The following is a 17,168-nucleotide window of genomic DNA, read 5'->3' as shown; positions in this document are numbered from 1 at the left end:
AGAATTTTGAAGCCTTTATGTGTCTTAAAAAAGGCAGTTGATAACAAGTGGTTAAGTGAGCCTAACGTTAGCTTTGTACTTCTGGTGATTGTATTCACACTTCGAAAATGATACAAGTGGTGTTCATTTGTGAAGATTATTTTGATGAAACAAAACCCATCTAAGTATCATAAACCTGTGTTTGCCACAGAGCTTATTTTCTGCAATAATCCAAAATCCATTTGCTTTTTGTCGAGGGAACCCCGTGCGATGCTAACTTCCTGGTTGGCCAACAAAAATACGTCATTCCTGGAGCAGCAACGTTATGAATGTGAATGTTGTAAATTAGCATTTCTCTACAAACACCAAACACAGTGCATCTGGTCCTGTGATGTCCATATCAAATAAAATTAACTAATTAGCTTGAGCACATTTCATTGTGTGTGTAATTCACTTAGGGTTGTAGCAGTGTTTTGGTACATTTCCACATTACCAGCCTTCTCTGGATACTGAATAGACCTATTATTGTAGCCCACAATCTGGGTTATAGTCGGTCCATTCAGTCAGTGACACAGACTCTTTTTGAGTCTGCCAGAATAAATGCTAATCTTATTGTTGGATATTGCATTGCAACTAAAACATTTACCCCGACTTGTTTCCTCCAGAGTGTTTGTCAACAGAAGCTTGGCAATGGAGAAGATTAAGTGCTTTGGCTTTGACATGGATTACACTTTAGCAGGTAAGTTGAATGCACATTCACCTACAGATAACTAATCACCACTGAAACAAAACAGTTCTTTTTTTGGATCTTTTTATGAGAATTAAAGCTGTGTTGTCAGCAGTGCGAAGCAAAAACGGGATGCGGGAATGCGGAAAATTTGCATGTGGATTTTCCGCATTGACGGCTATGCACACCAGGTCCAGGTCCATTTTCGCAATGAGTCTCCTCCTAAATAGTGCCGTGTCCAATCCACACAACGAACACCTATCCAGACAGAGGATGTCTACAGGCCTAACGTTAACTACACAATACATAAACTAATCGTACCCCAAATGTACAGTATAACAAGTGCATATCAGCTACATTATCATCGTCCTTGTATTCCAGCTGCTGGGCGATCTCAAGCCAGATTTGGTTGTTGAGGTAGTAGTGTTTGTCGTACATTATTGAGTGTTAAGAAGGGGACGGCCCATTGTTATTCCGAAACACCAGTAGTCCGAAAAATGTCCCATAGGACAGAAAAAAAGCCTTTTTGTCCGACAGTCCGTTATCCCGAAAACAAACGGCCATTAATCCTAGGCCCCGAAAATACACCCTCTCCGTGCAACAAACAGAAGCACGTGGCTACTGTATTTATTATGCAGAAGGATGGCAATTAAAAGATTTCATTGGTCAAACATATATTTTCATTCATATACATAATCTGCTGAAGTTAAGGTCCGTCTGAATACTTTTTTCCCTGCGTGAATGTTTGCAGGGAAAAAAGTAATTTTTTGGACGCTTTTAGGATGGAAGAAAAATACAAATCATTTGCTGGTAAAAGTCTCTTAAATGTGAGGATTGTATCACTTTCTTGTTAAAAACCGAATGTCTTTGGTTTTCTGACCTCATAGTTTTACACTTTGACATACATTTGACATTATTTAACATTTAATAACATTTAATAGCCTAAATGTTTTAAACTGAAAAGACAATTGATTCGTGCTACTATTGGTACTTTTAAAAGTCGGGTATGCAGTTCAAGTTGGCCTTAGCAGATCCTCAGTTTACATGGATTGTCCTCCCTGTTGTCATATTAATAATGTAGACTAGTCCAAGTGAGCAAGTGTTGCTTGAAAAGTCCAGACTCATAAAAAGGTTCAGAGATACATTAAATGTATCCATGAAAGTCAATCAAAAAAGATCCAAAACATTTTGTTAATACTAGGGTGCATTTGGATTTTGAGGGATTTTCTGATTTGTCACCTTTTGGAATCCGTGAAAAACAAATCTGCAGTCATTGAATCACCTTGTGTGTTTTGTGTGGATGTTAAAGTCTAGTCTTTTCAACTCTATATTTGGCTACCTTACCGTTCCCCCAGAACTGCAGCTTGTTGTCCACAAAATATTATTTAGGTCAATGCCGGTGACACATTATAGCACACTGTGACGCTTAGTTAACAGCATGTTAAGCTCCCTGCTGGTACACAAAGTCGATTGTATGGAGATGTTCTTTTTCCTACTGACCTGTTGCTGGGTCGAAAATATCCAGATTTTTCATGCCACTGTGTTCTGTGACTCAGCTCCAGTTTTTGGTCTCGCCGTCTCTATAAATAAATCCTCCGTGACTTTGAAAATCAGGTCACGATTGTTTGTTGAGTTCACCAGTGATGGCTCCCTTGAGAACGGGGATCACTCGTAGTCCCTCTCTGGCTCCGTACCCCTATCCCAGTTCAGGCTGCAGGAGATTTTACGGACGCTCAGCTGTTGACATGACTCTCTTTATGGGCGCTCATAACCAAGTGTTAATGTTTACTGGGAGCGTGGCTATCATGTAACTTTTGGAGGGTGTTCAGGTTTTAACCGCAGAGGTACTTCATCAACTCCAGGCGGCCGGTGGTGTCACAGAATGACTGATGCTTAACCACAGGATGCTGGCCGGCGGCAGTATGTGTTTTTATAGGGTGTTAAAGGAAGTTCAAATGTGCAAAGTGCTTAAAGTATGTGCTTTTTAAAAAAAAATTTTTTCCTAAGGACTTACTTTCTGGATGAAACTGACATTATTAAATGTTGACAGAGCTTGTACAAAGTATGGCAATGTGCAGCAGACAACCAATTTGATGATTTTGTCTTGAAAAGTTGTGTGAGGTATGAGAAAAATACACCATGGTTTCTGATTTGCTGGCAGGAGTCCATTTAATTTATCAAATATTTAATTTACATTAGCAACTACAGACATTCCTGTGTAGGTATTTTAACCAACTATAAAACCACATTGATATGTGATATTAATATCACACAATATTACAGCGATAGAGGATTTCCAGTCACCTTTTGTCATTTTGCATTTTGTGATGGTGTTGTAATACAATCAAAAAAACAACAAAACTGAAGCATAAATCTTATTAAACATTGACATTTTGAGCAATATGTGTATTTGCCACCTTATCAAGTGCAAGAGGTGACGCTTTATCTGTACATGAAGGCGGGTAGAACATGACCCAAGACGCTGTTAGTTTCTCCTGTTGTTGTTCATGGTGCTGTGAAGCTGATCTCAATTTATCACCCAATATAAGATATATTTACAATAAGGCTGTCAATCGATTCAAATATTTTATTGCGATTAATTGCATGATTGTCCATAGTTGATCGCGCATTTTTTATCTGTTCAAAATGTACCTTAAAGGGAGATTTGTCAGGTATTTAATACTCTTATTAACATGGGAGTGGGCAAATATGCTTGCTTTATGCAAATGTATGTATATATTTATTACTGGAAATCAATTAATAACACAAAACAATGACAAATATTGTCCAGAAACCCTCACAGGTACTGCATGTAGCATAAAAATATGCTCAAATCATAACATGGCAAACTGCAGCCCAACAGGCAACAACAGCTGTCAGTGTGTCAGTGTGCTGACTTGACTATGACTTGCCCCAAACTGCATGTGATCATCATAAAGTGAGCATGTCTGTAAAGGGGAGACTCGTGGGTACCCATAGAACCCATTTTCAGTCACATATCTTGAGATCAGAGGTCAAGGCACCCCTTTGAAAATGGCCATGCCAGTTTTTCCCTATGACATGGTGACAGGTATTCTAGTTTCATATGTTGCCAGAATCTTCACTCTAGCTCGAATAGAGATCGAATAGCGTTCTTGCCCGACGGCAGCTTGTCGGATTTTTAGGAGGTTAATTAAAAATGGCAAGTTGCATTAATGCGTTAAAACTAATTTGCGTTAACGCGTTTTTATCACGTTAACTTTGACAGTCTTAATTTACAACTATTGCAGTGCGTGCTTCATGTCACACATTATAGTAATATTTACACAGTGATATTTTATAAGGCTGTAAACTAAATCAACATCGTATGAGACAACATTGCCTCGTCTGTTCTTTGTTCTCCAAAAGGGAGCAAATAGCAGCCTGCAGAAAATGTTGCTCAAACACACAGTTAAGCCCAGATTGCACTGAGAGGTGCACATAGTTTTGTCCTAGATTTCCAAACAGACGTTTGGCTGGAATATAGGTCCCCGAGGCTGTGCTTAAGTTTTCTCCTTTTTCCACACAATACGTTTGATGGTGTCATGGATCTGTGACAAAGGCCTACATTCACATTACAGACAAATTAAGACAGTTAAGGTGTTGGCTTCTAATACAGATTGCTATGTGACATGGTTCAGATAAAGTCTCTTGTGTGGGACACTTTATAGGATTTGGATTAAGTGGTCTATTAGCAGAAGGCTGCGGGTTGTTTACCTTGTGTGTGTGTGTGTGAGGCGTGTACGTTACACTTAGGTCTGAGTTGACCTGGCCTATAAACTCTGGAGAGACACCACACACTTCAGCAATTGGAGCAGCGGGAATATAATTAACTGGCAACAATCTCATCAGAGACTCGAGGTAACAGATCCCTGAAGTTAAGGCCGCTTCTCGCCCCAGCTCTAAGTAGATGGTCTTGTGTGTGTGTGTGTGTGTGTGCATACTGACAGCGTGAGAAATGTGAGAAGGGGCTGGCTTACAGCAGGGGAGCCAGGACCCCTATAAAACAGAAATGCGAGAGAGTCAAGGACACTGCAAACATCAATAACACAACTTCCGGTCTGCACACACATGCTGTAACCCTAAGCCCTTTTCAATAACATCTGTTGATAAAATCAAGAGATCAGATTCTTCATTTACTAAAATATGCATCTTTCCATGACCGTAGTTTCCACTGAGTGGCTTTCATGGAAAAAACGATCTACAAATCACTCCAGGCTACTGCTCAAGCCTTCAAACATGTGAAACAGTGAGGGGCGTCTAGAATGACGTTTGAAAGGGATACACTGCAGACCACGGGTGTCACGTGTCTGCATGGTATCTTTTTTATTGGGGGCTTGTTTTTCAAGTTGTTTAGAAGTAAAAAGGTTTCAGGGCTAAAGTAATTTGTATTAAGGCCTGCCAAAGTTAAAACTGTTTTGGTTATGTCACATTAGAGATTTTCTGTTTTTGTGATTTTGTCCTTGGTAATGTCATGTATTTCTGGGCACCAATGGGATTTAGCAACATTTGAATCAAAAGCATATTCACTGAGTTTTTGAATTTTAAACACTTGATTAATTATTTCATTAAACATTAAACGTTAACACTATAATAACGCGTTTACACAAATTTGTTTCAACTGCACTAATTTCTTAGATTTTTTTTTTTGAATGCCTTTATTGATAGTGACAGAGACATAGTATTGAGAGGGGGAGAGAGAGAGAGGGGATGACATGCAGCAAAGGGCCACAGGTCAGATTCAAACCCCGGGCCACTGCGGTAAGGACTCAGCCTTAGTACATGGGGCGCCCGCTCTACCAGGTGAGCTACACTATAATAACACCAATTTTTCTTTAACGCATTGACACAACTTGTGATTTTTAGGTTGTAGCAGACTCAATTTTAAAGCTAGAGTGAGATACTGCTATCATATGAAACTAGAAAAAAACCTAAGGAATCCATTGGTACCAACCATGTTACACTAGCTTGTCACGAATGAAGTTAAATAACGCTCAAAACTGGTCATGGCCATTTTCAAAGGGGTCTCTTGACCTCTGACCTCAAGATATGTGAATGAAAATGGGTCCTATGGGTACCCACGAGTCTCCCCTTTACAGACATGCCCACTTTATGATAATCACATGCAGTTTGGGGCAAGTCATAATCAAGTCAGCACACTGACACACTGACAGCTGTTGTTGCCTGTTGGGCTGCAGTTTGCCATGTTATGATTTGAGCATATTTTCTATGCTAAATGCAGTACCTGTGAGGGTTTCTGGACAATATTTGTCATTGTTTTGTGTTGTTAATTGATTTCCAGTAATAAATACATACATACATTTGCATAAAGCAGCATATTTAAATACTTGACAAATCTCCCTTTAAGTTACATTTTCAAATGAATGTGCGATTAATCGTGATTAACTATGGACAATCATGCGATTAATTGGGATGAAATATTTTAATCGATTGACAGCCCTGCTCAAGATGCCCCCCCCCCTAAACGTTACCTTTTACATTTTTGCTTGATTAGATATGAACATTTCATGTAATAGACAAATACTTAAGGTTTGAAGCCAAGTTCTGAGGGGCTTTAAAGTCATGTTAATAAGATCATGTTCTTTCCTAACTTTATTTTGACTGTTGCTCGTTTCGTAATATTAAGCAGTATTTCATGTTATAGAGAAATACTTAAGATTCAAAACCAAGTTTAATGGGTTTTATTCAGTACGAACTACAATACTGTAGTTAGTGTGTGCAATAGTCTTGTCTAATTATTATGTAACAAACAACTTCCTGATCCTGAATGACAACCCTGACTCACTTTTAGATAACTTAGGGTGAGATTTTATTGTGCGTTGTGGGAGTGGGAGTACCACACCAGTGTCCCAAGGTCATGTCAACACGTGGAAAGAGCCAGCCAGTGAACTAAAGAAAGAGAGAGTGATGATGGCAAAGGTGACGGAGGGGAAACAGCTCTTTAAATAGGAGGAGGAGGAGGAGGAGGACGAGGAGGAGGACGAGGAGGACGAGGAGGAGGAGGAGGAGGAGGAGGAGGAGGAGGAGGAGATTTAGTTGGTGTACGCTACTGCTCTGGGCACAGGGCCCAAACCCTCAGTTTGCTGGGAGACCACAGCGGGGGGGGGGTGGTGGTGGTAGGGGGGGAGGCTACGTGAGTATAATGCAGAAACAGGCTCAGGCTTACAGAGTAGGGGTGTCAACAAAGGGACAAAGCTTTACTCTCTCTTTACTCTCTGTCAAGATATTCCTGTAAATCCATGCATACTCATTGAGCTTCTGTGTGTCACTCAGCACTGGACACACACACACACATTTTGCAGAGTAGGACACAGATGTTTTCCTGTTTGTCCTGCAGTGCTGTTCCACCACTAACTGTCCTCTATCCAAGCATCATCAGCCAACATGTCTTCCCCCTCCAGGGGCCTTCCACCGCCCCACTGGGAGTGTAGAAAGCAGGCAACAACACAAGCGCATTCTCCTATCGTATTTATAACATCTGACATATTCTTTTCCCAGTGTCACATACCATTTAAATCCTCTGCCAGCCTATTCCGAGCCCAGCATCAATCTGCATTTTGTTTATTTTCAGAGCCCTCCCCATGCCTCGGTTTCGGCAAATATCTGGCTCTGGCGGTGACAGGGTAGGGGGGCTCGTCGGTCTCAGCTGGGCTCATTAGAGTTGCTGCTGAAAGTTGAGTTACTTTTTCAACATTTTCACGCCTGATCCGGTTTCTCCGTTGATTTGTGTGCAGAACATCGAGGCCCTTGTTGATACAGAGGAGAGAGAAGGGCAACAAGTGTGTGTGTGAAGGAGGGGGGTGGGGGGTTCACTGGAGAGTGAGAACATGTCAAAATACTGGAACACCACAAGTGGATGAGGTAGCCTCAGAAAAGTCTCATGTACGCGTTGCGTAACACGAGTGAACTCCACTAACTGCATGTCACCTCTAATGAGACGTTGTTTACTGTGTAAACCCCACAGGTCATGTTCCTCAGCTGTATACATAATACAGTGTTTATGTAAGTTTTTACATGTATGCTATGTGGTCCACGAGCTCTCCTGTCAGCCAGATGCCGTTTATAATAGCTGTCGATAATTGTTGTGTTGTTAAGCAGGTAGTTGTCTTTCACAGAGCTAGAAAATGTGTCACTGTCGACTCATTGGTTTCACCTTTTACAAACAATGTTCAACCGTCTGGACAAAATCTATATGATGTAGTTTGTCATGTTGCCATATATTGATTTGTTTTATTATTTTTTATAAAAAAATTGTATATTGTTGTATTTTAAAACTACTTATTACACAGCTTTGTTGAATACTTGATTCTGATTGGTCAATCACGACGTTCTGCGGTCTGTTATTTCTTTATAGCAGACTTGTTGCTATGTATAACAGATCGTCGCTCTGTATAACAGACCGTTGCTATGGAGACAGTCCTGATGTTGGACTCTGGAGGACCATTTTTGTGTAAAATTATTGATTTCTTAAGAAAGTAGCCGTGTAATAAGCAGGATAATGCAAGACCCCTCCGCTTTGCGTCGTGGTCCATTTCACAACAATGACCGGCTTGCTGCACATTATCCTTTACTTAATGTTTTTTTGACAAAGATACTCAGTTTAGGGCTTCAACTAATAATTATTTTTATTACCGATTAATATGTTGGGTTATTTTTTAAATTTAGCAATTCATCATGTTGTCCTTAAAATGTCAGAAAATAGTGAAAAATGCCCATCACAAGCTCCCGGAGCACAACGTGAGGTCTTCAAATAGTTTGTTTTGTTTGACCAACAGTCAAAAGAGCTAAAAATATTCAGATGACAATGACTTAAAACAGAAAAGCAGACAAAAACCTCACTTTTGAAAGGCTGAAATCTGAGAATGTTTGTCATTTTTGCTTGATGAATGGCTTACACAATTATTCGATTATCAAATTTGTTGTAGATTCATTGTCTGACGATCGACCAATTTATTAATCGACTAATTGTTTCTGTTCTAATTCAGTTTACTGTGTTCAACAATAACTAACGTTAAAGCAGTTATCAGAGCAGAGAATGAAGTCGCTCTCCCATTGTGTGTGTTCTCTGTAATCAGAGATTCTCCGTGCTTTTTTGACATAGCCAGGTCGGCCGTGTGTCTAATTAGTGCAAGTTGGTGCATGTGAGTAGCTAGCTCACTGCCGCCGCTCTGCACTGCTCTCATACGACGGTTACAGTTTATAACGCCGTCCCGACCGACGTCGCTGTCTCAGAAGCGTAGCACCCACCCTCCAGTTCCCCCTCTGGTAAACACTGTTCTCTGTCAGCATTGTTGACATTGTTTTCACTGTTAACAGCGTTAGCTGCGAGCCACCGGCTCAACCGTCGCCTTGTCGAGAGCCGTGCAGAGGCAATAGAAATGCTCCAAAATTTGCATTTAGCAACTTAAATAACTTTTACATGGCACTGCACAATAGTTTTAAATGTCGACGCCAAAATCTGTGACTTTTATAGGAGATTAGACACCAAACTGCACTGTGGCACCACGTGTATTGTGATCTTCTATTGGGGTCATTTTAATTAACTGTTTGTCTGTGTATGTTTCATTTGCAGTGTACAAGTCACCGGAGTACGAGTCACTCGGTTTCGAGCTCACAGTGGAGCGGCTGGTTTCCATCGGTTACCCCCAGGAGCTGCTCAGCTTCGTCTACGACCCATCCTTCCCCACCAGGTCAGACCAATCACACCCCACCACACAGACGTCACGACGATGATGACGATCGCCGTCTGGCGCTTTTATTGCCTCATTTCTTATCACTTAAGTCCCTTTTAACGATCTAATCTCAGTGGATGTAGCTAAGACATTAAGCAGGGATAAGTGACTCGGGGGAAAAAACATCATCACCTGTTCAAAGTTCAGCTCCACTCTGGGTAAAATACCTCTCAGTCCATCTTGATAATATCTGTAATCACATCACAAACGATAGCAATTAGATGCAAGATGTATGATCAAGAGATTTAATTCTGTATTGTAGACTTATACGAGCATTTGTTTCCTCCGCCTTTCAGGGGCCTTGTGTTTGATACCATGTATGGAAACCTGTTGAAGGTTGACGCCTACGGTAATATCCTGGTCTGTGTCCATGGATTCAACTTCCTCCGAGGGTGAGTGTGTCCAACATTCTAACCCCCCGTCCTCTTAAAACAGATTGTACATTTTGTATATTTCCTCTGGCATCGTCTATATATGTGTGAGCACAGGAGAGATTTAGTCTTTTCTCTTTTCCCAGCCCTGAAATCCGTGAACGGTACCCCAACAAGTTCATCCAGAGAGATGACACAGAGCGCTTTTATATCCTTAACACACTCTTCAACCTGCCAGGTAAGGTCTCTGAGCACAGAGGGGAACGCCACGGGGACTGTTAAAGAGAAATTAGACGAGCAAGAAAAGAGCTTTATCCTGACTAAAAGCTGTACGTTATGGGAGGTTCACTGCAGGTTAAAGACGAGTTCAATCAAGCCGCTTCGTTACTGACGACTTCTCCCTGCCTCTCTGCTTCCTCCACAGAGACCTACCTTTTTGCTTGCCTTGTGGATTTCTTCTCCAACTGTGACAGATACACAAGGTGAGGAGCTGTTAGCGACGCTATCCGTCATGCAACAAGTTTCTGAGCACCGCATGGTGACACAAAGACAGTTGCAAGCCAAACTGGGTCAAGAGCAAAGCCCTACAGCATGGGAGGGTCCAGGTGTCTCGACTGCTAATCTAAGATAATTGTTTTAAAATGGAAATAAAATGGGAGGTCAGTCGAAGACCCCGTATTTTTTCTATAACAATGATTTATTAATCTCTTCTACTAATTGTAGAAAAGCATGGATTCTTCTCAGACTGAGATAGGAATGAAACATGTTCTCACTAACTATATATATATAGCTATGAGATAATCTTTTAAAATGTTACTGTAAGGAGATATAATGGCCTGTAAATTTGTTGAGAATGTAATCTGGAATGGCTGCATGTCCTTTGTCCTCTGAAACCTGGTTGTTGGTCTTTTAGGGGGAGATTGCTTTCCTGTTTGGCTGGGGACCCCTCCAACAAGGGAAGGCTATCCCATTTAAAAGCAAACAAACAAAAAAAACAAATGTCATGTTTTTAAAAAACCTTCTGTAAAGATGTGGCCTGTCCGACGGCTATGTTCGTGTCTGTCTCTGCTCCTCTCCCCCAGCTGTGAAAGCGGCTTCAAAAATGGCGACCTCTTCATGTCCTATAAGAGCATGTTCCAGGACGTCCGCGACGCCGTCGACTGGGTCCACTTCAAGGTGAGACACCGTTTTTCATGCTTGTGATTTTAACCTCGGTGTGTCGGTTAATGGACTGACATGATGCGTGCTTCACATTCATGCCTGAGTGCTAATGAATATGCTCAGTGTTGATGGCAATCTCGGCCTTTAGATATTGATATTTCTTGTGCAAGCAGTCAACATTAGGGTCGCTGTCACACCTGTAGTTCTGTTCATTTGATCCGGATCGAGGAAAAATTATGCATTTTTGCAAGAGGTTTGTGAGTTTGAAGTAATGTGAGCCAACAAGTCACTTGTTGATTGGACAGTTTTGAGGATCCTACATCATCAGCGCTACATGGAAATCATATTCTGACTGACAGCAGATCAGGCAGCAGTCACCTGACTCTTTTACCCCCTTGTGTTCATTTATCGTCCAAAGAGTGATGAACAGAGAACAAGAAAAAAAGGCATTTTGTACCGTAATATTACAGGGATGGATTTAATAGTAGATTGTGTTGTTCCTAAAACCACATACAGTATCCACTGTCACTACATCATGTGGTTGGTCTGCTTTGCTTTCACAAAACAAACCACACTAGAAAGCGGTCCAAGACTTTACTCATGAACCAGAGCATAGAGACCGGGTGTGAACGGCCACGTCACATTTGGTAGAAATTCAGCCAATATCAAGACGACTCGTCAAAGAGAAAGCCAACCGGATGTTATTGATATTGATATTCTTGACACTCGAGACAGCATTGCAAAAAAAGAAAGAAAAGCCATCTAAAACATCTGTGGTGGACATACAGGAAGTTGTTGTTGTCAGGCCCATCTAATCAAAGAGCAGGGGTGGTTGGGAGGCAATTGTGATTTTAGACTCTTTTTAGGGGTGCTCAAGCACATCTAAATTTAATTCAAACACCCCTAAAAAATAATTAGCAAACAGCGATCCTGGCCGACATTACAGTCTTTAAGAGGTTGTAGCGGGCTCAATCTGAAGGCTAGTGAAGATATCGGTATCTTATGAAATTAGAAAACCTAAGGAATCCATTTCTATCATGTCATGTTAGCTTGTCAGGAAGGAGGTTAAGTAACGCTCCAAAGTTAGGCCAAATTCTGGCGAGGGAAAACTGGCATGGCCATATTCAAAAGGGTCCCTTGACCTCTCACGTCGGGATATGTGAATGAAAATTGGTTCCATGGGTACCCATGAAGTCTCCCCTTTACAGATATGCCCACTTAATGATAATCACATGCAGTTTGGGGAAAAAAACATGCAGTTTTTTTGAATGCAGTATAAATGTGTTATTTTTGCCTATTCTAAAAATAGTGTGTTTGAATATTTCTGCATACTGGGGTCCCTAAACACTCCTGGAATTACATAAATTGGGTATGGTTGGAAAGCTGAGACTCTTGTGGATCCAATGAATTGAATTGTCACTTGCCGCCTGATTTATGTATTTTTTTTTACATAAATAAAGACATTTCCACCATAACTTGATGCAGAAAAGGCAGGAATTGATGCTTAAAAAATCACCAGAATGCAGGAAATGAAGAGTTTGACGCTCAAAATATCCTAGGGGGAAGACCCTCCGATCCCCCTGCTTAATATGTTCCCCCCAATGTTAAAAAGGAAAGCTCTCTTTCTCATTAGGGGCTGAGCCCCCCTAAACGTCTGATCCTAGATTCGCCCCTGTTGGGTGAAACATCCCCAGTTTAATTCTGTGCACAGAGACCTTTTCCTGCAATGCTTGACAAGTATATAAACACACAAATGCACTGGAGATACATGTGTAAATAGACTTTTTTTTATATATTGGAATTATGTAAGTATTTATACATCATACTCATTTTCACATTTCCAATTTTTTTTTATGTTGCAACTATTGACAAGTTGTGTTTGTAGTTGTTGTTTTTATTAGCTGGAAAGAAAAGTCTGGCTTTGTTATCCCTGCTGCTCTCTCCGCTCACACATCCTGTATAACCCACAGCTAAATGCCACAAGTCGTCACGTGTTCTGTGTGGGTTGTAACTGATGACTGTTACGTAACTGTTATTGAATTAAAATGAGCCGGTATTGATGCTTCTGACTTGAGAGGGAAGTGCAGACTGTGTAATTCATTTAAATGTTGATACTCAGTATTTTAATCCGACTCCCATGTCTCATATTGCAGGGTACTCTGAAGGTGAAGACGGTTGAGAACTTGGAGAAATATGTAGTGAGAGATGTAAGTAGTTTGTATTCATCAAGGACGCTACAAGTGTACCGTGTGAGAGAACACACACACACACACACAACCAGACACACAACCAGACACACAACCAGACACAGTGTAACACATTGTTGTTGTGCTCTGTGGAGAGGAGCTGGTTTGTAAAGATGCTTAAAGCTTCTTTTCCTCTTCTCCATTCCCACCAGGGGAAACTGTCTCTTCTCCTCAGCAGAATGAATGAAGTGGCCAAGGTTTTCTTGGCTACCAACAGTGACTACAAATACACCGATGTGAGTATAGGAGCTGCAGTGGTGAGACGGACGATGATGAATTCACTTAAAGATCCATTTCTTAGAATATCTACTGGTCAGTTAAACCATCTGTGTGTTGTGTTCTCACAGAAAATCATGACCTATCTGTTTGACTTCCAACATGGCCCAAAGGTAAAACATAGCTTTTTTTCTCCCCTTCCTTTTGATCGCACTTTGACATGTGTTGAATGTGCGAGACACATTTTATGCTCATATGTGTATTTGTATGCAGCCTGGTACCTCCCACCGGCCCTGGCAGTCCTACTTTGACCTGATCCTGGTGGACGCCAGGAAGCCGCTGTTCTTCGGCGAGGGCACGGTGCTCAGACAAGTCGACACGGTGAGCAGCACACACAGAACACACAGCTGAGACAAGAGAGGACCTTATTAATTGGTGTGCTGCATGCGAAACTGTGAAAGTAAGGTGACAGGAAACATTAGTTTATAGTTAGTTTATTACTGCGACTCTGTTCAACTCAGCTCATCGGAGGCTGGCTCTTATGTTCAGGAATGTGTAGTCCATCTGGAAACGGATTTTATAATGTTCAGGAATGTGTTAAAGATGACCGGTAACATGAGCTGAGGGCATGGATGGACTCTACATGCAAAGGATGGAAGAACGCTGACATATCCGGACATGTTGCAGCCCAGTTGCATCTCAGCTTTTTCAAGCTAATGTGACAAAATGTGAAAAAACTGTGACAAGAAGGTTTAAAGGACTGGCCATTTCTCTAGAGTTACATGCCCTCTCTATGACTGAAACATTCCTATTTGTCACATTGTTTCACATTTTGTCATCTTTGCAATAGATTGATTCTTTTTTTTTTTTGTCAGTGTGGATCCATTTTTTTCCGATGCTATGGGAGTGTTCTTACACACACCTAATCTCTATAAACAGATTATGTATTCATAAGTAGAATCTGTTGGCAACGGGAAAAGAGCTTGGCATCGGAAGCGTTCTGGTGTCTGTTTGTAGTCCGAGTAGTATTGACCAATCACGTTCGAGCAGGCTTTGGTTGAATGAAGGTAAACAGTCCGTGTGGAGAGCAAAAGAGGTAGAACGTATTGCCCGAAATGCAATCTGGGAACCCACCGGCTATCATCTGACGGTGATTTAGCTCTTCATTGGTTTAAAATTAGCTTGTAAACTGGCTACTACTAGAAATCGGACTGTAAAAAATGAGCAGCACACAGAAAAGTAAGTCTTGGGACGGGTTTCCACTGGCTACACCGGAACCCCAGAAATATAGCCCTTTGCCCCCAGAGGCTTATCCGTCGACAGACCGATAGCTGATGGGTTCAGAGATCGACACACACCTGACACTACTTCTTGAAAAGCTTGAATTAAAGACTGGATTTCACATTTCTTTATCTTGACATATCGTTCAAATACACAATAACAGCTGTGTAGGCTGACAGCTGGATGCAGCTTTCAAGGTTTACCAAAGCTAAGCCTATTTTTCAGTCTTGGCTTCGTTTATGTCCACGTTACTGGTTTACCCCCTGTGATTTTGCCGAGGTCCCTCTCGCCAATCTTGATGTTTGTGTTCTTCGTTTTCAGACAACGGGGCGTTTAAAGATAGGAACCTACACCGGACCTCTGCAGCACGGTATCGTCTACTCTGGAGGTACGACTCTTATTTTCCTCCAGTCATTCACTCTTTGACCCGGTGTTTAGTTGTGTGTGATTGATGAGACACTTCAGGTATTTTAAATGTCACGTCATTCTCCTCCAGGTTCCTCAGACATTGTGTGCGACCTGCTGGGGGCCAAGGGGAAGGACATAGTCTACATCGGGGACCACATCTTCGGAGACATCCTCAAGTCCAAGAAACGCCAAGGCTGGAGGACGTTCCTGGTTATACCTGAGCTGGCCCAGGAGCTGCACGTGTGGACCGACAAGAGCTGTGAGTCTGGAGACAAACGCATATCAGTAGGGACGTGTAGAAAGAACAGTTTGACCGCATGTTCATGTGTATGTAGCTGCATTCACATTTAGTTTGTACTGCAGTCCTAGTGGCATTAGAAAACAGTCTCTACAGGGACCTGACCTAGAACAACAGCTTCAATGTCAGACCTGCACGTTTCGTAATAAGACATGAGTAGTACACAAGCTGAACGCGATAAAGATCAGATAATCAGTAGGTACAAAGTCAAAACACTGACTCTGGATGGTCACATTCTCACAAAGAGCATTTATACTCATGCTAGAACACTGCATATACACTGTCAATCCATGTGAGATTCACCCTCTTCTCATGTTTTGCAGCGTTATTCGAGGAACTGCAGGGGCTGGACATTTTCTTGGCGGAACTCTACAAGTAAGAGCTTTACCCTCCCCTCACCACATCCCCACTTTTGCTGCTCTTTGCTCTCCGCGATAACAAGAGCTTGTTTGAGAGAGAGCAACGGGGTCAATAGGGTAAAAGTTGAAAGGGTTGGCTCTCGCCGCCGGCCCGCCTGATTACCGGGTTCACTGACATTATTTATAGCCTGGCACGACTCGCTGTTGCGCCACCTCTTTGACACGTTATCTTTCAGCAAGCTGATATCCATATCCTCCTCATCCCCCACCGTCCTCATCGTCTTTCTCTTCCGTCCTTCCTCAGACATCTGGACAGCAGCAGTAACGAGAGGCCAGACATCAGCACTATTCAGAGAAGAGTCAAGGTACGGTCTTAATCGCCCTCTGTTTCTATGGCAACAAGAGACCTGTCTGCACGCTTTTAACACTGGCTGCCTGGAGACGCCAGTCTAGTCATCAATGCCCGTATTTACAGTGTGTTTGATACCGTTCATGTGTCTACTATAGTCTAATCATTAACAATAACCCACTCTCTCAGTGGCTGGCGAGGTAACGGCTGGATCAGTTGTATCGATGAATAAAGATACTATACTGTCTAGGGTTATGGTAGTAAATCCTTCTAGAAGTGGGTTCATATTTATTTTTGGCATGATTTTGTAAGCTCCCCAGTGTCTTATCTTCTCCCTCTTGCCTTTTCAGAAAGTGACACACGACATGGACATGTGCTACGGCATGATGGGAAGCCTTTTCCGCAGTGGCTCCAGACAGACCTTGTTCGCCTCTCAAGTGATGCGTTACGCCGACCTGTACGCAGCATCCTTCATCAACCTGCTGTACTACCCCTTCAGCTACCTCTTCAGAGCTGCACACGTACTGGTGAGTCTCTGGACGTAAATTAAGGGGGGCTGCGTTTAACCCTCGAATGTCAAGGCCCAATGCCGCTTCTTTATTTGTCTCATACCAATTAAGATTGTAAAACTTGATCCGTAGACGTTTCTCTCAGGGTCCTGGGTCTTTAAAGGTCTAACAGGAGTCTCATTATGTTGTCCTTACTGTGCTAAAACACGTCGGAGAAATAAGCCCCGTTTCGACCACAGGAACATTCCCCCGGATCTGAGAACCTTTTGGGGAACTCATTGTGTTTCGACTGCAGGGACCAGGGTCTAAATTAAGTTCTGGGGACCTTTTACCCGCCAAAAAGGCCCTGGTCAGGGCGAGTAGTTTCTGAAAGTACCAGAACTTTTGGGCGGGAGTTTGCAGGGATGACCGTCGCCGATTGGCGAAACACACACACACACACACACACACACACACACACACACACACACACACACACACACACACACACAGC

At 42.1% G+C, this 17,168-nt stretch overlaps 2 protein-coding genes across 4 annotated transcripts in view; one reads left to right on the top strand and one right to left on the bottom strand.

Annotated features, from left to right (window-relative positions):
- LOC141764117 (alpha-internexin-like) overlaps positions 1–2,425 on the bottom strand; it is a 46,164-nt gene extending 43,739 nt beyond the window's left edge. The window contains exon 1 of the mRNA XM_074629080.1: positions 2,207–2,425. The gene's annotated coding sequence lies outside the window, so the exon portion shown is untranslated. The remainder of the gene's footprint in view (positions 1–2,206) is intronic.
- The window catches only part of nt5c2b (5'-nucleotidase, cytosolic IIb), a 32,562-nt gene that overhangs the window by 11,158 nt on the left and 4,236 nt on the right, over positions 1–17,168 (top strand). Inside the window, exons 3-17 of one of the 3 annotated variants that reach the window (XM_074629076.1) lie at positions 645–718; positions 9,318–9,435; positions 9,774–9,869; positions 9,995–10,086; positions 10,273–10,330; positions 10,931–11,024; positions 13,163–13,216; positions 13,408–13,491; positions 13,603–13,644; positions 13,745–13,852; positions 15,074–15,140; positions 15,249–15,419; positions 15,782–15,833; positions 16,122–16,182; positions 16,517–16,693. In XM_074629076.1, the coding sequence (XP_074485177.1) occupies positions 645–718; positions 9,318–9,435; positions 9,774–9,869; positions 9,995–10,086; positions 10,273–10,330; positions 10,931–11,024; positions 13,163–13,216; positions 13,408–13,491; positions 13,603–13,644; positions 13,745–13,852; positions 15,074–15,140; positions 15,249–15,419; positions 15,782–15,833; positions 16,122–16,182; positions 16,517–16,693 (1,348 nt within the window). Of the gene's footprint in view, positions 1–644; positions 719–9,317; positions 9,436–9,773; positions 9,870–9,994; positions 10,087–10,272; positions 10,331–10,761; positions 11,815–11,934; positions 13,217–13,407; positions 13,492–13,602; positions 13,645–13,744; positions 13,853–15,073; positions 15,141–15,248; positions 15,420–15,781; positions 15,834–16,121; positions 16,183–16,516; positions 16,694–17,168 lie in introns of those variants that run through there. The other 2 variants (XM_074629078.1, XM_074629079.1) reach the window with 2 other exon arrangements.

Source organism: Sebastes fasciatus, chromosome 3 (assembly GCF_043250625.1).
Source record: "Sebastes fasciatus isolate fSebFas1 chromosome 3, fSebFas1.pri, whole genome shotgun sequence".
Taxonomy (NCBI): Eukaryota; Metazoa; Chordata; class Actinopteri; order Perciformes; family Sebastidae; genus Sebastes; species Sebastes fasciatus.
This window is presented reverse-complemented; position numbering and strand designations above follow the sequence as displayed.